The sequence below is a fragment of the Gouania willdenowi genome, chromosome 17 (genome assembly GCF_900634775.1).
Source record: "Gouania willdenowi chromosome 17, fGouWil2.1, whole genome shotgun sequence".
NCBI classification, from domain to species: domain Eukaryota; kingdom Metazoa; phylum Chordata; class Actinopteri; order Blenniiformes; family Gobiesocidae; genus Gouania; species Gouania willdenowi.
In genome coordinates, this window is record NC_041060.1 from 10,987,651 (window position 1) to 11,013,922 (window position 26,272).

The 26,272-nt window shown below is 40.8% G+C and overlaps 1 protein-coding gene across 1 annotated transcript; it reads left to right on the forward strand.

The window, feature by feature from the left end:
• The first annotated feature begins 4,511 nt into the window (after positions 1–4,511).
• Positions 4,512–22,944, forward strand: LOC114479601 (probable serine/threonine-protein kinase dyrk1). Its single transcript, XM_028473356.1, has 13 exons — positions 4,512–4,646; positions 7,374–7,546; positions 7,659–7,847; positions 7,993–8,174; positions 8,295–8,418; positions 8,564–8,680; positions 8,766–8,858; positions 9,050–9,219; positions 9,315–9,734; positions 9,830–10,270; positions 22,203–22,327; positions 22,402–22,528; positions 22,626–22,944. The coding sequence occupies exons 1-13, from the start codon at positions 4,634–4,636 to the stop codon at positions 22,942–22,944; spliced, it is 2,493 nt and encodes an 830-aa protein (XP_028329157.1). The 5' UTR covers positions 4,512–4,633.
• The last annotated feature ends 3,328 nt before the right edge of the window (positions 22,945–26,272 follow it).

Sequence of the window (26,272 nt, forward strand, 5' to 3'; positions counted from 1 at the left end):
CACACGATATTGTCAAATGTATACCTTAACACATTACTGTTATTAACACACAATTATTATTATTATAACATACCGTTAAACAATCTTTTGACTATGGTTGATCTTTTCTGGCGAATCTTCCGTTGTCGCGGGGGTCTCACAGGTGCTCTTTGGAGCTGAAGCAATGCATCACTTCGAGGTGTAGTTTGTCTCGGGCTTGATGGTTGTTTTCTGGGCTTTGGAGTTGATGTCGCAATTGGGTGGATTTCAGCTTGCGTGACGTTGCGTCTTGTTGCAGGCAAAGTTTGTGGCTTCACGTTGATTGCTGTAAAAAAAATAAATAAAAAATATTAACAATATTTTTTAACCACACCGAAATCATAATAAAACAATTTACCCTGCATTTCAGCACATATACCTTTCTTCCTTTTCAGACGATTCACACCAGAAACTGCTTTAGATCGAGGGTGAGTTGGTACAAATTGCATAGGTGATTCCAAATTTCCGAAGAAAACTGCCGGGTTCTGATTGTTGATCGAAATAGAACGTGCGGCCGCTTCTGCTTCTTCAATCTCGGTTATAGCATTGCCGAGGCTGTTGTCCGAAACTTCATGTAATAATTCAGCCCTGGCAGTGCAATCTGTGAAAACATAAAAACGAATTACAAACAAAAATACATATCATTCATGCTTACTGAAAACAATTTAGAAAAAAGAAAAATAATTAATATTTACCGATATCCGTCTGCGTTAATTGTATATCCTGAAGTTCTTGAGCGGTCACTAAAAGCAAGAAGTGAATAGTTTTAAACAAATGTTAACAAATGTTAACAATCAAAAAACAATAATAATCGTTACTCACCGGGGTAGATGTGTTTGTCCCTTGCGTGAACTCTGGCTTTTAAAAAAAAAATAATGATACGTTGAAAATGTGAAAGCGCAGTTTTGTAATGCAGATGTTTAAAATTGTAAAAACACATTACCAGCCATTCTAGTTCTGTTTCAATCTGACCTCGGTGTTTTGCGATGTGATGCTCGTCTCTCTCGTCAGCAAAGTGATGGTCCTAATACCGTTTCACTCTCGTATTTATCCTAAACCATGACCATAGTGTGTGAGTGCGTGCGTGTGTGTGCGTGCGTGCGTGTGCGTGTGTGTGTGGGAGCGTGTGGCATAGGCATAGAATAGGTCATGAGGCAGATCAAGGTAGGTGAAGGAATGTTTTTCCTTCGTAATTCATAGACCACGAACTCATTACCTTAAAGTGAGCCTTGAGATCATTCCAGACTTTAACTCCATAAACAGAAACATACCTTTATCATTTGTTCTAAATTTACTTTGTACTTTAACTGATTGCTTTTGTATTTCTTCAAATCAAACATGCAAATAAAGACAAGTTACATGTAACTAAAACATTTCTAAACCACGAGCTACTTCAAAGGGCTACCAGTTTAATACACGCTGCTTCAATTTTCCGGTTTTACTTTAATTAGAGGGAAAGATAATTAAGGAAGACTTTGTTTCATTTTTGAAAATAAACAGGGAGTCATCGCGTTCCCACTATACCTGCCATCAACTGCTCTTTACCATGTTTTTGGATTGTAACAATTATGTAAGATTTATAAACTCCACCTTCTTATTTAATTTTATTGCCTTAAACACCAAATCTGCAGCATCTTTAATGAAATCCTATCTGTGGTCTGTCTCAGCAGTGTTTCAGTGAAAATAAACCGGTTAATTTATTTGTTTATGTAATGCTTATTGTGTCCGATTTAACTCTAACTTAAATTAAATGTAGATCAAATGCAATTATTGTGCAGCCATCTGGCTGAAATATTTATAATTTCACTAAACCATGATTTGTTTTTATCTAAGCGAGTTTTTACCAGAACAAGTGGATGTTGTCATTATTTCTGTTCACATCTATTGTTTTTACGCAAATTATGTTCAGGCAGCGCTGCGGACAGCTAAAGGGTCTTGACGGTGGAGCAAACGGGTAACAGAACATTATTGTACACCCTGTAGTGTTTGGTGACTGATGTAAAGTTTAATAGGTAATGCGAACATGTTTAACTAGTGGTTTGTCTGTAATAAACCTCACTGATAGAGCATCATTTATCTGTTTAATAGATGTTTATCACCAGAACTGACGCTGACGCTGTCGTGCCACTTAAGTTTTCTGCATTATTATTATTAACACCATCATAATTTACCATTCTAATGTTTAAAATACTCCAAGAACACGCAAATCTAAAATTAATTTTGCTTAAGTAAATATGTACACGTCACACTGGTCCGGTCCGGGGTTAGTAGCAGAATCTAAACACACGGACCTCCGCGCGGACACATGGCTATTAGAAATCAAACCCCGGAAACGGAGTAAATGTGTCCATACCGTCTGTAATATCACCAAGTTTACCAAAGAGCAACTATTTATTCCTAGTTATTGTTTCCAGAGTTTTATTGCCTTTATTTGCCGGTTATTATTTCCTTAACTGATCAGACAGAAACAGAATAATTCAGACAACCTGTCGTTATAAAAATACAATCAAAATAAAGGTGACGATGTGTCTATGTTATAACCAAATCAATGTTTGTTGTGTGTTGTTGTAATATACGTAAACCGGATAAAGCAAAACATTCCAGCGCTCCCACACACACACACAACCCCCACCCCTTGGAACCTCAGCAGCTGCAAAGGATGAGAAAAAAACGGCAAAACGGCAAAACTGTGGTCGGCGGGACAAAACCGGGTCCGTCTTAAAAACATTGTTATTCGTGAATAAATCATGATATTATAATCAAAACATATTTATCATCATATTAGGTACGTATTCTGCGTAAAAGTATACTCTAAAAAGCTCATTCTTCTTACAAACATCCCTTGAATTCTCTTATGTTTTGGACACGCAAGTGCCTGGAGCATTATTGGCTGGTCTGTTCTGGACATCATCACAAAAGTAGTGGGGGACTGAGTACCCAACCAACCCCAGATTGTCATAGCTGGGGAACTGCTAAGTTTTGTCACATAACCTATACTCATTTTTGTCAGACTAACCCTTATAGCAGCTAATAAATGCATAGGCAATTTGCCGGAAAAGTGAGGAGTCACCATCCCTGTGGATAAAAGCAGTGGTTCTCAACCTTTCTTATTATGTGTACCCCCTTGAGCTTTCAGGCATTATCTTCTTATTTAACACAAATTAAAGTTATGTTGCCTTCAAGGCAATAAATATAAGAAATAATATTATATTAAAGAAAAATAATAAAGTTGAAACTAGAAAGAAATAAGAATAACAAGTAATATAAATACATAAGTACAAAACAAATAATTAACCCGCCTGTGTTATAAGTTTTATGACATTTACCTTCTTTGAATATGTCCCATTCAAACAGGCTTTTAAACTTTATTGACGGACATGGACCCCTTCGCTAGTATAAAGCAGATGTGCACCAACTAAACTCCCTGTGCGTTCTCCAATTTCATCCAACGGGTAATATTTGAAAAAAGGTCATGAGAGGTGGTCGGGGTAAGTGAAGGAATGTTTTTGAAGTCAGACCATATCGGATAATGACGAATCACATACAGGTGGAAAAACAAACGCACCAAGACTGCTTTTTTGGCGGGATGGTTGAAATTGTGTGTGTGTGTGTGTGTGTGTGTGTGTGTGTGTGTGTGTGTGTGTGACTAGTTTAAAGTTCAGAGTCCGTATGTTCAAAGCACTCTTATGCATAGTGATGGCCAGACATGGTCATATTGCTGCTATGAATGGTAAGATTTGGAAAACTTTTTTGCATCTTCTTTTCAAAGCAAAACACTTTTATTTTATGCCGTCTGAACTCAGGGCGTGTGTTGGATTGTTCATTGAATAATACAAGAATTATTCCTCACACCGGTTTGATTGTTATGATTTCTACATAAAGCTGCAGTAATAACCCCGTTGTTACGTTAATCAAATAAAAGTACTTTTTTTGAAAAAGGTTTTTTTTATTTGGTGAGAAATATTGTGCATTTATACCTTTGTTTTTCTTTAAAAAGGTTCATTGAGGGGCTGGTGAGTTAATGCTGAAAGTATGAGACTACTATATTGGAAAAGGTTTTTTTTTTTTTTATTTGGTGAGAAATATTGTGCATTTATACCTTTGTTTTTCTTTAAAAAGGTTCATTGAGGGGCTGGTGAGAAATATTGTGCATTTATACCTTTGTTTGAAAGGTTTAACAAACAAAACTCTTCTACAAAGCATTTCATGGTTGTGTGTGTGTGTGTGTGTGTGTGTGTGTGTGTGTGTGTGTGTGTGTGTGTGTGTGTGTGTGTGTGTGTGTGTGTGCGTGTGCGTGTGTGTGTGTGTGTGCGTGCGTGTGTGCGTGCGTGCGTGAGATTTTTTTTTTTTTTTTTTGGCGGGTGCTATAAGGCGGGACTTCCGGTTTGGGAAGGCGGGACTTCCGGTTAGGGGGCGGGACAAAGGGCGTGACGTCACACCTGTCAAAGTTTGACGAGTTGTGGTTCCTTTCTCTCTCTAATATCAAAGGTAGCCAAGATAAAAGCCAAATAAAACAAAACATAACCACAACTTTAGAAGCTTGTCTCAGTGCTAGTGGTTGGGTTGTAAAAACTTTCTTTCTTTAAGCTTTTGAAAGCTTAGATTCTGATGAAAAATGGCTGATCAAGGTAAGAGACTTCACCAATATTTCAAATTATCGATTGTCGATCGTGATCTACCAGTCGATCGTGGAAGCATTTTGTTGTCGATTATTTTTCTTCATTGTATTTTTCGAAAATATATTTTAATCAAACTCAGTTTTTAAGTGTTACTGTTTCAACATTATTTTTATATTTTAATACAAAGAAGAGGAACAAATGCAGCAGAGCTGAAGTTACCTCTTTAAAACTTTTATTTTTTTTACTTTGCACATGGTGTCAGAGGTGGAAATACCTAAACTGATATTTGGGATCAACAGGTCTAAGGTTAAGCCCAGTATAAGCTTATCAGAATCAGAATCAGCTTTATTGGCCAGGTACAGTTTAGAACAATATGAGAAATTTGACTTGGTAGTTGCAGTGAACGAAGACACATCAACACACCAGAGCAGCCATTTGGGGCGCCCACATATTGAGGTGAAAAAGGGATCAACAACAGGAGGAGAGGAGGGGTGAAGGGAAAAAAACTGCCAGTTTGAGACTGATTTCCCTAACAGAGAAAGCAGTGTGAAACCAGGAAAAAAACCGCCTCCACAAACATAAATGTAAGCATGACACAGTCAAACAACTCCAGACAAGGCACATGGGAAGGGTTGGGTGGGGGGTTGGCTGGGTGATGGGGTCGGGTGGGAAGAACAACAGAATTTCAGCCGTTTGGGGACATGGGCGTGTTGCCAATGGGTGCTGCTACCACACCTCCATGCAGTGCGGATGGTGGGGAGGCGGGAAGATGGCCGACGAGGGCATTTGAAATTGAAGACCTGTAGCTGCGCTACTGACAACAGCCAAATGATGTGTGGCTACAGTTCAGCATCACAGTTCCAGGTGGGAATGTAGGGAAGGAGCGGGGGGAGGGAGTGGGGGTAAGAGCCGCCGTCTGCAGAAACTTCCTGGTGATAAGAGATGAGAGCCTTGGCTGGCTGGAGAGCCGAAAGGGAGAAAAGCAAAGCATTTTTGATACAGGCTATGTCAAATTTCAGTAGCCTTACTGTCCTGGGTCTCTCTACTGTAATCCAATGAGAGGCCTAACTACTACTTCCAAGCCGGGCTTCCAACTTCTCCCAATTGTTATCCATAACGCGTAGACGATCCATAAGCAGCTCTTGCTTGCTTTTGATATCGATCAACACATGAGTCACACACGAGTATTCAGAGACCTGCTACATCCTTCAGAAATCACTGGCAGCTTTTCCAAAACAGTCGCCAGCGTAGTACGGACTTTTCGATAAATAAGAAAGCTACCAGCTCCGATCAGCAGCATGCCTACCAATATTACAAATTATCATTAGAGAATATTTTTTTTCATTGGTATTAATATATTGGAAACTTTATTCCTTGAAAAAAACACTCCAATATTTTATGTAGAATGGAGTGCACAATACGTCGAATGCGATCTACCGGTTGATCGCGGAGGCATTTTGTTGTCAATCGCGCACGTGGGCTGCAAGACCTTATAATGCAACTTCAGACAACCTCCGTGTGTGGAAGCTATTTAAGTTCTTCTAAAGAACAAAGTTAGCTACAAATACTGAAACACTCAGTATGCTACTGACTGGCATATGTGCTTATCATTGTGGGTCTTTGATGAAGTGAGCAGCGGTGTTTGGTGCTTTGCATTTTCAAAATATTTTTCTTCATTGTATTTTAAAAAAATATATTTTAGTCAGTTTTTAAGTGTTACCGTTTCAATATTATTTTTGTATTTTATTACAAAGAAGTGGAACAAACTGCAGCAGAGCTGAAGTTACCTCTTTAAATGTATTTATTTTTTTGTCTGCACATTGTATCGGAGGTCAACACTACAAGAAGTGCAATCTTTTTAAGACAGCAATGCATGTTTTGTTATTGCAATTAAATACATTAATTATTTTATTGCATATTTGTGACCATCACCAGCCCTCCCTAAAGGAAGATATAAAAAAAAGGGCAGTGTTACACCTCAGTGAGGGGGAAGGGAACAGGAAAGAGGGAGTCAGGGTAGTAAACATTTTTAAATCCAAGTTAAAGGCATTTCTTTTTCTCTACTGCCTATGACTGAGGGAGATTTTTTTTAAAGGTTTTTACTGCTGATTTAATGTTCTTATTCATTTTAAAACTTGAATGTTTTCTGATGTACTTTTTAATCATGTAAAGCTCATTGAATGGCCTTGTGTATGAAATGTGCTATACAAATACATTTGCCTTGCCTTAATATTACACAGATATTTAGTAATTAGTTAATACTTTTAATAGTAATAATATTAATTGTAATAGTGTAAATATAAATATTACAATCTAATTACTTACAATTATAACAAGCCAAAAAAGTGTGTGCATCCCTGATGATACTGTTTAGAACAGTTTGAGAGTCTTTCTGAGAGCCAAATGTAATAAGTAAAATAAGTGCTTGACTTCAGTGTTCACAGAATGGATGTGATATTTCTAGAGGAGCGCCTGAAAACGGAATTTTTTATTACTACTTTATTAATACCTTTTTATTGTAAAAAGTAACATGATGCATACTGTGAACTGTACCAACAGAAAATTGGGATTTTAATGCAGAGACAGGACTTCACTGATTTTCATTCTAATTCTGTTTTTGAAATGGATTTGCAGACTTCAAACTTCAAAATGACAGGAGACAAGGTTTCCTTGTTCATATTAGTCTTAGCATTGATACATTGAATACTAACCTTGTTCTCTGTGTATCCACTTTAGTTATCTCTCAACTAAGGGTAGGAAGTGTTCTGCGGAGCAGCACAACTGAATACACCATCCTTGAGTTCATTGGAGAAGGTTCCTATGGAAAAGTGGCCAAGTGCCAGGTTGGTATCACCAGCAAATTAGTGGCGGTGAAAATCCTCAAGAACAGAGACTCTCTAGAATATGAGGTGAGTGGTTGGATATCTCCTAGTTTTGGTGCCTCCAGCAGGACTTCAACTATGGATTTTTTAGGGAATATTGATATAAAGATGATCTAATTGTCCTCTTTTTTCCCTCCAGCTGCAAATGTTGACTTGTATCAACTTTCTGAATTCAGACAAGAATGTGATCAAATTCTACGAGCATTTTTATCACCTCTTCTGCACCTGCCTCGTCTTCGAGTTGCTTGAAATAGACTTATTTACATTTTTAATAAGGGAACAAAAAAAACCAATGTTTGTATATGAAATCCGTCCCATCGCAAAGCAGGTATGATCCTTTTAATTGTTTGACTATAATCTTAAGATTATGCTTGATAATCGATTAAGAAAGCCTCAAGTTAAAACCTGATCTTAAACAGCTACATAAGAAGAACTTCATTCTCATCCTGTCTTTTCCCATCTTGTCCCTGCAGATGTTGGTAGCATTACAGGGACTCGTGAGTCTAGAAATGATGCATGCAGACATCAAGCCTGACAATATTATGCTGGCCAACATTAAGGAGTGTGCATACCGAGTCAAGCTCATTGACTTTGGTTTGGCTATTCGATCCTCTGGTGCCAGACAGGGATTGTTACTCCAGCCCATCGGCTACAGGTATGAGGGTGTCACCCTGAATGACTTCTGTGTTTTTGTAACAAACGTGTCATTAAAACGTTAGCACTTAGTGCTAAGCACCAGAATTCTAAAGCATATGTCATTAATTTTGCTTCACAGGGCCCCAGAGATTTGTCTTGGCCTTCTATACACAGAGTCCATTGACATGTGGGGACTGGGCTGTACGCTGGCCTTTCTGTATCTGACACAGAACCTCTTCATTGTCAACTGTGAATATCTCATGGTAGGTCATCTTTTTTTATTCACCATCCCTCCATCCATTTAATGACCCACATGCTCTTTTTCAGGGTTGTGGCTGTTTTATATGCATGTATATAAATTCTTGAAGAACTGTCCCTAATGTGTGTAATTGTGTGTTCTATCTGCAGATGAAATCCATGGTGGAGATTCTCGGTATGCCGTTGGCCCACGAGCTCGCATTTGGCATGCATTCCAAGAGATTCTTCTGTCAGGAGGATGAGCTTGGCTTAAGATGGAGGCTCCTGGTAAAACTGTTTTTATTGTTGGTGAACCTTGACTGTTGTCTTAAACTTATCCTAAACCCTTATCATTGCCATTATGTTTCCTCAGACACCAGAAGAATACTTGGGTATTAACAAAATAAAAGCGAAGGAATGGCCCACAGGGCGCCCTCATTATACCTCATTGGATGAACTGTTCTATGTAAGTGTTCTCCACAATATTTGAGTTCAAATACTTAGCAGCAGTCTCTTCGTTAAAATGTAACCTACTTTAGACATGCGTTTATAAGCTGAAATTACTCACCTTTTTTTTGTTAACATACATATAATAATATGTTATGAGTGAGAAACGTTTGAACTTGTGCAAAGACCAAACTCTTTTTTTTAATCCAGGACATTAAAAAAGAGGATGCTGAGGAAATGAAGGACATTAGGATGTTCATCGACTTCCTCAAAAAAATGTTACATCTGGATGGGTGGGCGCGAATCACTCCTGTGGTGGCTCTTCAGCATCCATTCATCACCATGTCCCACCTGAGCCAGGATCCAGACAGCAGTGACTAGTGAGTAAATGCACTGAGGCAATCACACACATGGAGTTCAACTTGTTGTTCTATTGACTTTTGTACTCATCTTTTTGTCTTCATTTTTCTTCTAGTCTAACCAAGGCACAGGAATTCATGTCAAAGAGTGAACTTCCTTTGAAAGATGTCGTTGGTCAAGAGGACACTGACGAGGAACGTATGGCCCAGCTGTGTCCTGCAGCTGGCCAGTGTGAACCAACTGAAACAGATGGTTCAAAGCATATATTTGTTTGTGTTCAGTCTCTTGATTCAAACAGCCAATGGGAAGATGTTGAGACACTTGAAGATGGAGATGAATTTGAGAAGGTCCCGTTTACTCCTTCATCTGGCCAAAGTGAACACATTGAGAAAAATGTCTCCAAAGAACTCCATCTTCATTCAACTGAGGATGATTCTGAAATCCAGTCCCTTCCAGAACAATTTCTTAATAGTCATGATGAAACTCTGGATTTGGTTTCCTCAGTGAATGGACCTGCGGTGGACAGCAGTGACTAGTGAGTAAATGCACTGAGGCAATCACACACATGGAGTTCAACTTGTTGTTCTATTGACTTTTGTACTGATCTTTTTGTCTTCATTTTTCTTCTAGTCTAACCAAGGCACATGAATTCATGTCAAAGAGTGAACTTCCTTTGAAGGATGTCGTTGGTCAAGAGGACATTGACGAGGAACGTATGGCCCAGCTGTGTCCTGCAGCTGGCCAGTGTGAACCAACTGAAACAGATGGTTCAAAACATATATTTGTTGGTGTTCAGTCTCTTGATTCAAACAGCCAATGGGAAGATGTTGAGACACTTGAAGATGAAGATGAATTTGAGAAGGTCCCGTTTACTCCTTCATCTGGCCAAAGTGAACACATTGAGAGAAATGTCTCCAAAGAACTCCATCTTCATTCAACTGAGGATGATTCTGAAATCCAGTTCCTTCCAGAACAATTTTTTAGTAGTCGTGATGAAACTCTGGATTTGGTTTCCTCAGTAAATGGACCTGTGGTGGAAGACGTCCCCAGACCCACCCCCACCCCCAAGAGGTTTAGAAAAGTTCGGAAATTCTTCTCCAGTGTACGAAAAGCAATTTTAAGCTGCTTCTGTTGCTGTGTGGTGGAGCAATAAAATGTTTTGAAGCTTTTCTGCAGAAGTCCCTGACATTGTAGTGTGCTAAAAGTTCTGCCGAGTTGCTGAATGTCTTGAATTATATAAGAAAAGAAGCTGCGTTAAAGCTGCACTACCTGATTCTTGAACCATGACAGAGAAAGTGACCCTAAAAACACACAAATCGACAACATAAATGTAGTAAATGACAGAATAAAACACAACTTACACCAAGAACACAAAATAATAACAAAAACACACATAATGACTCCAAAAAAACACAAAATAACAACAAAGTGACAAAACAACTTTTATTCCTTTCTTTTTGCTCTCTTTTTTCCTGTTTCTTTTTCACTTTCTTCCCTCTTTTCTCCTGTTTTTTATTTACCTTATCAGAAAAACCTGGTGTGTAGTAAATCATGTGGCTTTTTTTTCTGACCCTCCTTTGCAATACAAGTACCCTCAATGATAGATAATGTGATATTTTGGTTTATATTTATATTTTTCATTTGTGTTTATACTTCTTTTTCTGACAATTTTCCTCTCTGTCCTTCTGCTGAAGGTCAAGACCCTCCGATCACAATTTTTTTTGTGTATGAAAACATGCATAATTACTAAAAATAAAAATTCTGCAAATTGCATCAGTTGCTTGATTGCTGTTGTGTGAACATTTTAAAGTGTCCAAATTCAATTTGGAAAATCCCAAAATATAGCAAAACAATTAAAAAATACCAAAGAAAGTCTAATTTCATCAACAATTTAGACACTTTACATTCCTCTGCATTGTTACTACACAGCTGCTCAGATACGTACAACATAAATTGTGCTTTTGTTCATAAACAACTAATTTTTTGTTCACACTATTTAAATACATCATTACACATGATGGATGGATTTTAAATTACTGACAAATCTAAATGCATGTTCACGGAAGAGGAGAAATATAGGGGGCTGATTGTAAAGTAGTGCAAGCTGAAATAAACAGCAACTTTTTGCAACATCTCTAAAAATATGTTAAATCTAAATATGAAATATTAACTCTAAGTGCAAATAATAAGTCTAAATGCTAAATGCAAATGGTAAATCTTAATCTGAATGTTAAATCTGAATCTAAGCGTTAAATCTAAATGTCATGGGTGAAACTAAATATATTTAAATTTAACATAACATTTAGATTTAAGTTTAACATGTATATTTAAATGTAACATTGACACTATATTTTTACGAGAAAAACACAATTTTCACAAATATTTCTGTAAATCTGATCAAAAGGAATATAAAAAAAATTGCTAAAATACGGTCATGCTTGTGGAGGTAAGCTGAAGCTACAGCCACTGGCTCTTTGACTTGCTCAAACTATTTCAATGCTTAGTTGTTGCATTATCACAGTTGATTTATACGTCTGAAAATCCAGATGTGACTAACAGAGCCATTACTGGGATTAGTGCATTCATAGAATAACACATTTCATCCCAAAGTGCCTCTTTGAATTAGAATTAGACAAATGGACAGACAAAAAGATGAAATGTTTGTTCTCTGACCTCCTCTCCCTTACAGACGCTAATGTCTGTGATTTTTACAGACAGTAGTATTGTGTTTACTGATCCAGAGGCTTGTAAGCAATGCACAACTCATCACAACAGGCGAGCAACTCCATATGAGGAAAAGAAGAAACCATTATGTTATGGGAACCAGTGCAGTACACAATATTTGTTCCTTTACATCTGCTAATCCCTGTGTTTTCCTTTCACTTCTTATCATACAGTCACCAAAACCAACATACTGCACAGTTGGTATGGTTATTGTGAAAAAAGAAATAATCATGATCTTTTCATTATTACGATTATTTTATGACCTGAAGATGCAGGGGAATAATAAAATAAAATATATACATTTAAAACATCCAGTTGTACAGAAGCGTAGAGCTGCCACAGGGGAAAATATATTTTGGATCACTATGCTGTATAAATAAGATATGATATTTTATGAACAATATAACTATATTGTACAATATGATTATATTGTTTGTGCAGTATAAAATCATGTTTCATACAATATAATTATATTGTTCATACAATATAATGTCAGTGTTCATATATTATAATCAGTGACGTGCCGTGACCACTAGGGTTGGGTAGGCACGTTGCAAATTGAGACCACCAATGACAATTTCATTTGTTTCTGCTGGCAAGTGTTAATTCAATTCAAACTTTATTTGTATAAAGAAATTTCCAACAAAGTCATCTCAATGCGCTTATCAAAATATAAAATTCATAATAAAGAAAAAACCCAACAAGATTCACATGAACAAGCATTTAGCCATCTAACAAAATCAACATCGTAAAACACCATAAAAGAAACATAAACAATTATTCAATATAACCTCCATACTCTCCAACAAGATATATCTCATGACACGACAGCACATCTGTTGTTTGTGTTGGAAACACAGAAACACGGAGAAAATGACAACAACAACAACTCGGAACAGCCTCAGTGAGGAGCATCCACAAAGCCAATCCTTAATTTTGTACCATTCACTGTAAAAAGTATGAAACATTTTCTGACCTTACCTTTGCTGAAGGTTTGGTAGCTCAGGTGTTGTCTCCCATTTTTTCAAAGCTGTCGTTTTTCCTCAAAAAAAAGCTTTAACTCTAAATTTTTGTCATCTTGGGGACCTGACTGCGCATGCGCAAACACGTGAAAACACGCAATGGGAACAGAGGCAGAGCAGCAACGTGCCTTTGGGAGGGGCGTGGCCTCCCTCTACCTTACAGCGGAGTGAGATTGTGCAGCTGTTCCAGGAAATAGCGCTGTTTAGTAATTTGGGCTATGAAACACACAAAATGCGGACACTTTCAAACTTATAGGTACTGTAGGCTATTGGAAATGAAAAAATAAATAACTTATAATTATATTATAATTAAAACAAATAATCAAAATATCAATTCACCCTTGGGTAGGCACTGCCTACCTTGCCTACCCTGACGGCACGTCACTGATTATAATGTTTGCACAATATGATATAATCATTGCTCAATATAAAATCATGTTTGTACAATATAGAGATCCAAAAGATATTTTTCCATGTGGCAGCTCTACACTTCGGTACAGATGACGTATAAGGAAATATATCGAAATATTTTAAGTGTTTATTGGGCTTAATATTAATTCACAGGGGGAAAGTCATATGAACTAAATGTTTATGATAATAACATAATTTTATTGATTTGTTTGTCTCAACTTATGTGGCCAAATATAAACATGTTTCTATCATTTAGGTCCTTTTCTCAATAACATTTAACGAGGTGCAATCGTGACATCTCTACTGGGCATTGATGACGTTTGAGTTTATATCTCATTCATAACTTTGTCTCTATGATTTAAAGTTAATACCACCTTTTGGATTCTGTTCTGACTTCTTGTGTGATTGACAGGCTGATCAAAAGCTGTGAAAACTCTGTAAATGAGGAACACAAAACCGTAATGTATATTTTCGGCAAAGATTGAAAGAGACTTTTTAAATACATGATTATGCATGATGGATGAAATTTAAATAACTGCCAAATCTAAATGCATGGGCACAGATGAAGAGAAATATGGGGCGCCGATTGTAAAGTTGCGAATGCTGAAATAAGCCGTAAACGTTTAGGAACAAACCATGTTTAAAAAAAGTAGGTGAATTTTTTTATGTTAATTTTTACCAGATTTACAGCGTTATTGCTTTTTTTTTTTTTTTCTGGAAGAATATAATGTTAATGTTAAATGTAAATATTAACTCTAAATATAAATGTTAAATCTAAATGCTAAATGTTAATGTTAAATCTCTCACAGTTGAGGTATACCTATGATGAAAATTACAGGCCTTTCTCATCTTTTTAAGTGGCAGTACTTGCACAAATGGTGGCTGAGTAAATACACTGTACGTGTAGGTAAAGCACACCATCGTAGGTAAATGTGTATTGTATTCTCATTAAGAAGGTATAGTCCTTCTGTTTAACCATCTTATTTGTTTTTTCTTTGCATTTCCAGAAAGGCCTTGATGCTTTCTATGGTATTGATGCTGTTACAACCCCAAATTTTCCTCCTGACGTCAGACACGAGCCATGAAACACTCCATTTCTTGGGCTGCTACTTGTTATCCTTCTGCACAGTGGGTGCACGCTGAAGCACTCGATATCACCGCCTTGTATAAACTCATTACCAGCCCACCACCACTGTTGTTGTCACAGTGAATCAACGGCTTGCTGCTGACCCATCTGCTGGTGCTGAATGCATGTGACACACACGTTCCTTTGCATGTCTATTGCACATACAGATGAATAAACAAATGCACAGAAGAATAACAAGCTTCACACCATCTGACACACACACACACACACCGAGATAAGAAAAATCTCAGATAACATGTACCACACCTTGTTGTTGTTAGACATTGTGTTTATGCAGAAGAGCATTGGATAGGTTCATGTTGGGGATGTTCCTATTTAGCTTAGCGACGATATCCGATATGTTTATAACCTTCAACACTAAATTCCCCATTTCCGATAATCTCCAACACAAAATTGTGTTTGAAATGTCATACAATTCATAGTAAGTCTGACATCAAAATGAGTATTTAGTGAGTTCACATTAGTTAGCATGAAAAGGTTGGGTACGCAAGAAATATCCGGATGTATACATCATCGGGACATTTTCTAAATGTGCACGGTGGGCACACTCGTCATATTCAACCGCCCCATGATGCATTGCAAGCGGAACGTAAAATTGTCCTGGGACCGGTGTCACGTACTGAGATTGCATCGTACTGAGAGTGTATCTGAGCATGCGCACTACCGGAAAATGACTTTTTGCTACTTTCGCTGTAGGTTTTGCTCATTCCGCAAAGTTTGTTATTTGACTAGTGCTGAATGGCTCGTTTTCTTGGGGAAAAATGTACAACGGCTCAATATACGAGGCAGGAGAGGAAATCATTTGCTGAAATGTTTAAAATACATGATTACACTTCTTAATACACAATATTGACGTGAATTACAACCAAAATATCATCGTAATCTCAGTATGACAATTTGCGCATGGCAATTCCACCACGAGTATAATCCCAGTATGTGACTGGTGCGTACGGTTACAAAGGTGGTGAATCAACTGAGATGTTTAGCCTCAGTGTGCTTCCGGTTTTTGTCGTTGTAGGTTTGAAATGCATCTTGGGAAACTCGTATAGTAAAGTATATATTCAGTGGGAATGCTCATCATCGGACACCATCCTTATTCTCCTAACCATACTAATAGTATATAGTAGACAGTATATACTAGGGCTGAACAATTAATTAGTGAGGATGCAGGAGGTATCCTCACTATTGTATTCGTTAAACTTTATTATTATAGTAGTTATTCTTCCGCCGTCTTCCCATCCACTTTTGAGAAAATTAAATTTTCAACAATTTCAACTTTTTTCAGCTTTTTCAACTTTTTGCTACTTAATACTGTATAAACTGGACTTCTAACTGGTTTGACTGGTTTTTCCTTTCCTACTGGGATTTTAACACACAATACTGTATACAAACTGGGATTTTTAAACTTCTTTCAACCTTTTTCAACCCCTTTTTTAACTTTTTCAGTCCATTTTAACTTTTTGCAACAGATTTCAACTTCATTAACCCATTTCAACTTTTTTTCCAACCCATTTTTATTTTTTCAAACAAATTGAGGTAAGATGGCGCCGCGGATGGTCGCCTCGGTACTGCGCTCTCTCGTAGTTGTTGTGTTTTTCTTTAGTTTTGTAGTTTATTGCTCCCCTTCTCTGGTCTCTTTCACCAGAGAAGAACTATTACAAGTTGGACAGTCCTCTGCTGATCTTTTTTCACCGGTTCTCATTGAACCAGAAAGTTATGCGGAGATTCTCACCGGAGGAGCAGCAGCGCTCTATGGAATTTGTAGGAGACGCCGCAGACGCAGACGGGGTAAACGAGCAGGCGCGCTTGTTAAACTGAGGCAGCGGGGATTACGCACTGCGCTTCCATCCATTCACCTGGCGAATGTCCGCTCACTGGCAAATAAAATGGATGAACTGCTGCTTCTAAACACCAGAAACTCGGACTTTTGCAGATCCGCCGCCCTGTGTTTTACTGAAACCTGGCTCAGTGAACTCATCCCGGACAGCTCTTTACATCTACCGGACTTTCAGCTCCTCAGAGCGGACCGTGTAAAAGAGCTCTGTGGGAAGACGAGGGGCGGTGGAATATGCTTTTACATTAACCAAGGTTGGTGTACAGATGTCACAGTGTTGAAACAGACGTGTAGCCCTAATCTGGAGAGTTTTTTTATAAACTGTAAACCGTTCTATTCTCCACGGGAGTTCTCCTCGTTTGTTATGGTCGGTGTTTACATCCCACCTCAGGCTTGCGTAACAGAGGCGTTACAGCACCTGGCCGACCAGATAGCAGACGTGGAGAAAAAACATCCCGACTCTTTGCTAATCATTCTCGGGGATTTTAACAGAGCAAATCTAACCCACGAACTCCCTAAATACAGACAGCATATAAAGTGCCCCACCAGGGGTGCTAACACACTGGACCACTGCTACACTGTAATAAAGGATTCATATCACTCTGTTCCCCGTGCAGCTTTGGGGCTCTCTGATCACTGTCTGATTCATCTCATCCCCACCTACAGGCATAAGTTTAAATCTGCTAAACCTGTAGTAAGGACTGTAAAGAAATGGACAGAGGAGTCAAAGCAGGAGTTACAGGACTGCTTTGACTGCACTGATTGGAGTGTTTTTGAAGCTGCATCAGACAACCTGGATGAACTGACTGATACTGTGACATCTTACATCAGATTCTGTGAGGACATGTGTGTGCAGACCAAGACTTTCTGCACATACAACAACAACAAACCCTGGTTCACACCTCAACTTAGGATGCTACGTCAGGCTAAGGAGGAAGCCTACAGGAGTGGGGACAGGGACCTGTTCAGGCAAGCCAAGTACACACTATCCAGGGAGATCAAAGTAGCCAAGAGGTGCTACACTGAGAAGCTAAAACAAAGCTTCTCAAACAAAGATCCTTCTGCAGTGTGGAAAAGCCTACATGAAGTTACCAACTACAGGAAACCCTCCCCCCACCCCACTGGTAACAAAAGACTAGCTAGAGACCTGAACAGCTTCTACTGCAGGTTTTCACACCCACCCCCCAGCTCATTAGCATCAGCCCATCACCTGGACTCTGCCCTTCCTGCTCCCCCTACTCCCCCCCCTACCTCACCCTCTGTCCCCCCACCTGCCCTGAAGATCAATGAAAGAGATGTGTGCCAGCTTTTCAAAAAACAAAAGATCAAAAAGGCTCCAGGACCAGACGGAGTGTCTCCTTCCTGCCTGAAAGCCTGTGCTGAGCAGCTGGCTCCCATCTTCACACGGATCTTCAACACATCACTGGAGCTGTGTGAAGTACCTTCCTGCTTCAAAAGTTCCAGCATCATCCCAGTCCCCAAGAAACCTGCCATCACAGGACTTAATGACTATCGACCCATTGCTCTGACGTCTGTAGTCATGAAGTCCTTTGAGAGGCTGGTTCTGAGCCACCTGAAAAAGATCACAGGACCCCTGCTGGACCCCCTGCAGTTTGCCTATCGGGCAAACAGGTCTGTCGAGGATGCAGTCAACATTGGACTGAACTACATCCTGCACCACCTCGACTCCCCAGGGACCTACGCTAGGATCCTGTTTGTGGATTTCAGCTCTGCATTCAACACCATCATCCCGGACATCCTTCACCAGAAACTCACCCAGCTCACAGTGCCGGCCTCCACCTGTCAGTGGATCACCAACTTCCTGACTGACAGGAAGCAGCAAGTAAGGCTGGGAAGCATCACATCTGGCACCCGGTCACTCAGCACTGGCGCCCCCCAGGGGTGTGTTCTCTCCCCACTGCTATTCTCCCTCTACACCAATGACTGCACCTCAGGGGACCCCTCTGTGAAACTCCTGAAGTTTGCAGATGACACCACCGTCATCGGTCTCATCCGGGACGGGGACGAGTCTGCCTTCAGACGGGAGGTGGAACAGCTGGCTCTTTGGTGCAGTCAGAACCACCTGGAACTGAACCCGTTCAAGACCGTGGAGATGACAGTGGACTTCAGAAGAAATCCCCCCCCACTCCCCCCCCTTACCATTTTAAATAGGGAATTGGCTACCGTGGACTCCTTCAGGTTCTTGGGATCCACAATCTCACAGGACCTGAAGTGGACCTCCCACATAGACTCAACCAGGAAAAAGGCACAGCAGAGGATGTACTTCCTGCGTCAGCTGAGGAAGTTCAACCTGCCCCAGGAGCTGCTGATCATGTTCTACACCTCCATCATTCAGTCTGTTCTGTGCACCTCCATCACTGTCTGGTTTGGATCTTCAACCAAACTAGACAGACACAGACTACAAAGGATAGTCAGGACTGCAGAAAAGATCATTGGTGTTGATCTGCCCTCCATCCAAGACTTATACCTGTCCAGGGTCAGGAAACGGGCAGGTAGCATCACTGCAGACCCCTCCCACCCTGCACACAATCTGTTTAAACTCCTCCCCTCTGGCAGACGCTACAGATCACTGTACGCCAAAACAACCCGCCATAAAAACAGTTTCTTCCCCCAGGCTGTCACTCTGATCAACACTAAACAGTCAAAGAGTGTCAGTCCTGTTTCTGTGAAAAAACCCTGGAACCAAACATAACAACCTTGGATCAATCTGACACTGAGAATGTTCATGTACATACCTTTAATTTAAATGTTCTACTGCACTACTTATCAATGCTCTAATACACTATTTTCCTTTTATTATTATTATATTTTATTATTATCTTTCTTTTCTATTATTTTCCTTCTTTTATCTTATTTTTTATTTTTATTTTGTATCTATTTAATTATTTTTTTATACTATTATTATTATTATTATTATTATTATTATTATCATCTTGTTATTTGCACATTCTAGTCTAACTACTGTTTATATTTATACTTATGTTTATACTTATTTTCATCTTTTCTAGCTGATTGTTTATTGTTGAAAAATTTTTGTTTTCACTATTGGAGAGAGCACAGTTGACCGAGTCAAATTCCTCGTGTATACAACATACACTTGGCGAATAAAGATGATTCTGATTCTGATCTGATTCTGAAATTGCTAATTCTTGGTTAGTGCAAATGTTAGAGGAATGCTAACAGTAGACTAATGCAATCGCAAAGGCTGCAATTTTTTTTAATTATTATTATTTTCATGTCCTGTTAATTTCAGACAGTGTTTAAGAAGTACAGTCCACATGTTTCCATGTTTCATGAAACGTGAAGTTAGTTGGATATGTTTAAGAGGTAAAGCCACAGATTTGTTTGCTTTATTGTTGTAATCTGTGCTTTAAAAATTATATCTTATATTTATTTAACGTTTAAATAAATCTGAAATTGTTTATTATGAAACAGATTGATTTTTTGCTTGTGTTCATTAAAAAACACATGACAAGAGGCCCTTGAAAAAATAACGGCATATTAAATCACAATCGCAATATTTAGGAAAAAAATTAGATTATTTTCCAAAATCAATCATTGAGTTTGTAGTGTATAGTGCAAAGTTTGCCATTTTGAAGACAGCCCATGACCGATATGAATACAGACAACCTCCCTTCAACCTAATTCTAGGTCATATGATATGAATTTCAATAGAAATACGGTAACAGGTTAAGGCTATTTTTATTATGATGCACTACTGGATCTATTTCACAAATAAAAAATTATCTATACAAAAAACCCAAAATGTATTCACTATTTTTGTTTTCATTATATTGTCTGAAACCACAGCACATATCGGTTTTTCAATATCGGTGAGAAAAAAAAGATACTAATGTCAAACGTGATTACATTTTGTTGCCAATATCAGCCGATAATATCGGTGGGCTAATGATATTGGCCATCTATAGTTGACATGGATTGCTGAGCATTTGGCACGTGTGGATGAAAAACAGAGAGAGAGAATAAAGTATGGAAAACAGAGGCTACATTTACACACCAGAAATAAGAAAACTGAATTAGGATCATTTTGCATTTAAATTAAAGCTAAATTTGTTCAATGCAAAGTGTTCCTAAGACCTCCATATACTCCTATCTGCAGGCCTCAACATCAAAACAGCTGTATCACCATGGATACGATGCATTAGTTACCTGTGACTGATGTGAGGAGCTATGATTAGAGTTATCAATAATGAGCATCATGACTGAGGATAAGCAGGTTGGAGAAGTAAAGCTAACCCTGAATCTCTGCTGCCATCTACAGGTCAGAACACAGCAGTGCTCATTCAATATGTACATTTAGGAGACCATCAACAAGTACAATATATACATATATATGTTCACTACTTTAAACTACAACTTAGTCTTAGTTTCCTACTTCTGACAACAGTAAAGTGCAAATAAATAAAGTGGATTAAAAGTATCTTCTAGTCAACACATTTTTGTTGTTGTTTTAGTAGACTTATTCATCCATTATTTAGTTAAGTAATTTTTACTTTTTTCACAGGTTTTTTTTTTTTTTTTTCCCCCAAAAAAAGATTTACATTTACAAAGTAATGGATTATGCAAGAGACTCATCGTGAAAACTTGATTTTGGATTTAAAGAAAATAGAGAGTTTTTGTTTAAAGTGTCTTTTAAAACATAACTATGCTATGATTTGTTTGTGGACTCAAATAGAGCAGAGTGGCCTCAGAATCTGGTTTTTCTGTATTTGTGTTTTGGTTTTAAATCAGAAAAACAAAATAACCACACTGTTTATTTGTCATTTTGATTTGGTTTTAAAACGGAATAACCAAAGAATGAAGGGTGCACGGATTCTTCGGATAGAAAAAAGCGGTCGTAGATGGTGAACGGCTTAGGGCAACTGTATTAGATATTAGATAATAAAGTGAAGCTAGTTTAGTGACTGTGTATTTCCATGACACACCATTTCACCATGTCATTTCAAACATTGAAAGTATTTAGTTTGGAAGATTCATCAGCAGCCTGGATGTGATGGGTGTGTATGTGATGCCTTTCAAAGCTGGTCAGCAATAACATATTCATTCATGAATAATAATCGACTAAAATCATTATTGACTTTTGTACAGTTTAATTTATGAAATCAGATTTCTTTTGATATTTACAAAGAAGAGACTTTCTTTTGAAACCTTTCAAATTAAACTGGACCCATTATCTATACAAAAGCTGATTATTAATATCCAAAAAGATGAAAAGTGACCAATTCACCTAAAAAATAAATCAATCTATTATCAGTATGACTCAGTCTAACACACTAGTAATAGTATAGTAGTAAAGAACAAGTGGGAATCACACCTTGGAGAGACTTGGAGTCTGATGAAGTCTGGCTGATGATTTGTAAAAACATATACAGTACGCACTATTACCCACACATCTATATGGAAATAGATGCTTTTTGACACCAAACATTTTAGCAAAAATAAAATGATGTAACGGATGAATATAGGAGGAAATGTGAAATAAATTGAGCAACCTGTGTATATGTATTTTAGCCCTGAAGTAAAATATTCAGTTCTATTTCATAATATTTCGTGAGATGTCTCACTATGGGATACACACTCCCTGTAGCCCTCAGAAGCACTTTTCTCAATCCGCCAAGCCCTGATTGGCTGGAAAGAACTTTCCACCTGCTGGGGACACTCCCACCCTCTAAAGGACGGAGGGTGAATGTACAGTTCCTCATTCAAACACCTCTTCTCTCTCTCATGCACATCTCGCGCTCTTATCGACTAAACTGGGGCCTTGATTTGCGTAATGAGCAACATAGTGCTTCAAGAACGAGCTTGTTGGCTCGACCTCACTAGGTTTTCTGACGCAGAAAAGAGCCACATCCTCGACACGCCGGTGGTCCCAGACAGGATATTTGGCCCGTCGCTGGCTTTTGTGCAGCGATGCTGCAAAGACGAAAAGAGGGATGATGAAGCTCTCCGTCTGTGTCTTCCATGGAAGCCCCAAGTCCCATCTCCATCCTCAAGGAAGAGACCGTCTCAAACTGCTCTCCAGGGTCCGCGGCCGGCCGCTCCGTGATCCTCCCAGCCTCAGCGAGGCCCACCCAGCTAGCTCGCAACCGCTGTTACGCCAGCACAGCCTGCTCGCCATACGCAAACGAGGAGGAAGGAAAGGACGATCTGTCCGCTTTCCCCTCCCTCTGTGATGCAGCTGGATGTTCCTCGTTCCCCAACTTCACCTGTTACGTTTTCACGCGTGCATCCATGGGCTCCTGACAGCCCATCCTCGCCACCATCAAGGCACGATTTCAAGGGAAGGGACTTCCCCCTCTTCATATCCACAAGCACGCATCCACAAACATGTTCAAATAAAGATGATGTGTACATTGCCCAAGCACCCTGGCCTTTGGCCAGGGTCGCAGCATGTGAAAGAAGAATCCTCTACTATAAGCAGCATGGTAACGGCAGGAGGCCTCTGCCTTCTCCGGGTTGGAGGCTGCTCAGGTCCCGTTACCACGCTGTCCCAGGGAACGAGCAGTACTGCACGCTTGTTCCTGGGGGAATGGCTCTGCTCCACCGGCAGGAGGTGCCGCCTTGACAGGGTTGGTTCCACTGCTGCTGGGCAGGCTGCCGCCGACAGAGGGCTCCACCACTCTCCAGTTGGGCCCTCTAGTAGTGTGCGATCCATCGCCTCAAGACGGCGCCGTTATGCCACAAATGGTTTCTACAGGCTGCAGTTTGCAGCTGTCCCTCCCCGTTTTGCCGGTGTAATACACACTCAGGCACAAGGGGACCCTGTTTTGCGCTATAATATTGGCTTTCTGCTGAGCAGAGGAGCTACCTCAATCATTCCGCCCGCACTGTCCCAGAGCGGTTTTTTACTCCAGGTATTTTCTGGTCCCCAAACGGGGGGGGGGGGGGCATTTGCCCTATCCTGGATCTACAAGCTTTTGAGCAGATTTCTCAGGAAATATAAGTTCAGGATGCTTACACATGCCTCCTTTTTACGCCTGGTGCGTCAGGGGGATTGGTTCACGTCTGTTGACCTGAAGGATGCGTATTTCCACATTCCAATATATCCTCACAGGAAGTACCTGAGATTTGCTTTCCGGAGGATGTGTTATGAATACCGTGTGCTCCCCTTCGGCCTCTCGCTGAGCTCCAGGGTGTTCGTTCGTTGCACGGAGGGTGTGATAGCCCTGCTGAGGAGGTGGAGCATCCACTTGGCCACCTATTTGGACGATTGGCTGCTTTTAGCACAATCTGAATTGGAGGCCACAGCACACACATGCATTCTGTTACGTGACTTATCTGACCTTGGGTTCGTGATGAAGAGCATGTTGTGCCCAACACAGGAAACTGTCTTCCTGGGACTGTCTCTGCGCTCGGTGCCTCTCACTGCGCACCTGTCGGCGCAGCGGGTGGAGACGTTCAGGGCATACCTCGAGCTGTTTCGACCGGCCACTCTGTTCAGTTCAGATTATGTCTCTCGTTACTCGGATTGATGGCTTCGGCCACCCACGTCATCCGCCTCGGCCGCCTCCACATGAGGGAATTCCAGCTGTGGGTGACCTCTCATGGGCTCAGCCCTGTGTGTCATGTTGCACGGAGAGTTCTGGTTGCGCCGCTGGCGGGCCTCAGATTTCCTGACACACGGTGTCTCCATGGGGTCCATTACGTCCAGGAAGGTGATCTCCATGGAAACCAGCCTGACGGGGTGGGGTGTTAGAGGGCAGGTCGGTGAGAGGCTGCTGGGAAGCAGACCTCCGATGCTGTCACATAAATTATTTGGAGTTGTCAGCGGTGTTCCTCTCGCTGATCCACTTCCTCCCGTCTCTCAGGGGACATCATGTCCTGGTGAGGACTGACAGTACCATGGTGGTAGCGTATATCAACTGCCAAGGTGGTTTATGCTCCCGTCGGCTGCTGCTGCTGGCACGCAGGCTGATCCTGTGGAGTTGTGATCATCTCCTCTCTTTGAGAGCGACGCATGTTCTGAACGTAGGCGCGGACCTCCTATTGTCTGAAAGTACCATTTAAACCGGTACTTTCAGACAAATATAAGCCTTTATAGGTGAAGGTAGTGTGTTTCCGCTCCCCTTTCCAGTTATTGGCATGGCTTAATTTACTTTAATTAAATTAAGTCATTTTAGGTGAAGGTAGTGTGTGTTCGCTACCCTCTCCTAGTATTTGACACAGTTGGTTTAATTTAAGCCTTATAGGGAAGGTAGTGGGTCTTTGCTCCCTCTCCCACTATTGATGCAGTTTAATTAATTAATAAATTAAACTATAAACCTTTATAGATGACGGTAGTGTGTCTTTGCTCCCCTCTCCCAGTACTGGCAGAGTTTTAATTTAAGCATGTCCCTCCGAGGGGTGGGAAGAGGCTTTGGGGCTGCTTCTCCCAGCAGCAGCTCAGTTACTGGAATGCTTCCACCAGGTACCCTTGGGTGATTGCAACCTTGACCCAGGTTTATAGACTGCAGTTTCGATGCCAGCACCCAGTCCATGGCCGGGTCAGACAGACCATCATAGAAGACCCGGCAAAAGCCATTGCCCTGAACAAGGGGCAGTTCGCGCTCCTCGCGGTGCAGTCGAGTGTTTAGATCCCCAGGTTCAGCCCGGCGGATTCTATTCCACATATTTCCTTGTCCCAAAAAGGAACGGTGGACTTCGTCCAGTGTTGGACCTCAGGGGTCTCATTATTACCTGAAAGTCATTACATTTCACATGCTGCACACAGTCACAGGCACAGAAAGATCAGGGTATCCCTACAGTGCATCCAAGCCCAGTCGGAATAGACTCATCAATCCTTCATGCAGGGCATATCCATGGGCCGCTCGCAGGGAGATTATTACAACAGATGCCTACCTAGCAGGGTGGGGAGTGGTCTGGGAGAACCGCATAGCCGGAGCTGGAGTTGCGAGCCATGCATGCCACGCTCAGGCACTTTTTGCCATACGTCAGGGGCAGGCATGTACTGATTCGGGCAGACCGCCAAGGAGGTACGAGGTCACCCCAATTGCTGCATGTAACCCAAGATCATTGTCCTTGCCAGGTCGGATGAATCATGTTGCGGACTTCCTATCCCGCAGCAGCCCTCATTCGAGGGATTGGAGGCTTCACCCAGAGGTAGTACTCCATACCTGGGGCCGGTATGGCAGGGCGGGGGTAGATCTCTTTGCCTCAGAGAGACAACACATTTCCCCCTGTGGTTCTCCTGGACAGAGGACACCAGTCCACTGAGGCAGGATGCCCTGGCACACGGTTGGCCAGAAGGGCTTCTGTATGCTTTCCCGCCCCTACCACTAATCCCAGCGGTGCTCTATCGGGCTCTCCAGCAGGGCCACCAGATACTTTTGGTGGCCCCCTACTGGCCAGGCAGGACGTGGTTTCCCCTGCTACACCAGCTTTGTTGTGCTCCACCCTGGAGTCTACCAAACAGGTCAGACCTCATGTCCCAACTGAAAGGTCGGATTTGGCATCCTAATCCTCGTCGCCTACAGCTGTGGGTCTGGCCACTACAGGGCCCAAACCACTACTGGGTGAGTGTTCAGACTCTGTCCTCCATACACTAATGCCAGGGCTCCTTCTACAAGGATACAATTTGAGAATAGGTTTCAGCTGTTCTCAGCCTGGAGTTTAAAGACTGGGGAGAACCCTACACACTGCTCTGTTCCAGGAATTCTGAGTTTTCTCCAGTCGCTCTGGGAGAAGGGGCATTCTCCTTCCACACTGAAGGTGTATGTGGCAGCAATATCCTTCCAACATGTGCGGGTGGAAGGTGCTACCGTGGAGGCTCATAAACTGGTGTCACACTTTCTGAAAGGGGCTTTAAGGCTTAGGCCTCCAATAGTCCCAAAGGCTCCATCATGGGATCTGCCCTCAGTCCTGGAGGGATTGTGCTCTCCCATCTTTGAGCCCTT

What these genes read in the sequence shown, in the direction of transcription:
- LOC114479601 (XM_028473356.1), top strand. An exon ending in GAGACTCTCTAGAATATGAG is followed by an intron (nt 7,547 to 7,658) that starts GTGAGTGGTTGG and finishes TTTTCCCTCCAG; the next exon opens with CTGCAAATGTTGACTTGTAT. An exon ending in GATCCAGACAGCAGTGACTA is followed by an intron (nt 9,220 to 9,314) that starts GTGAGTAAATGC and finishes TTTTTCTTCTAG; the next exon opens with TCTAACCAAGGCACAGGAAT.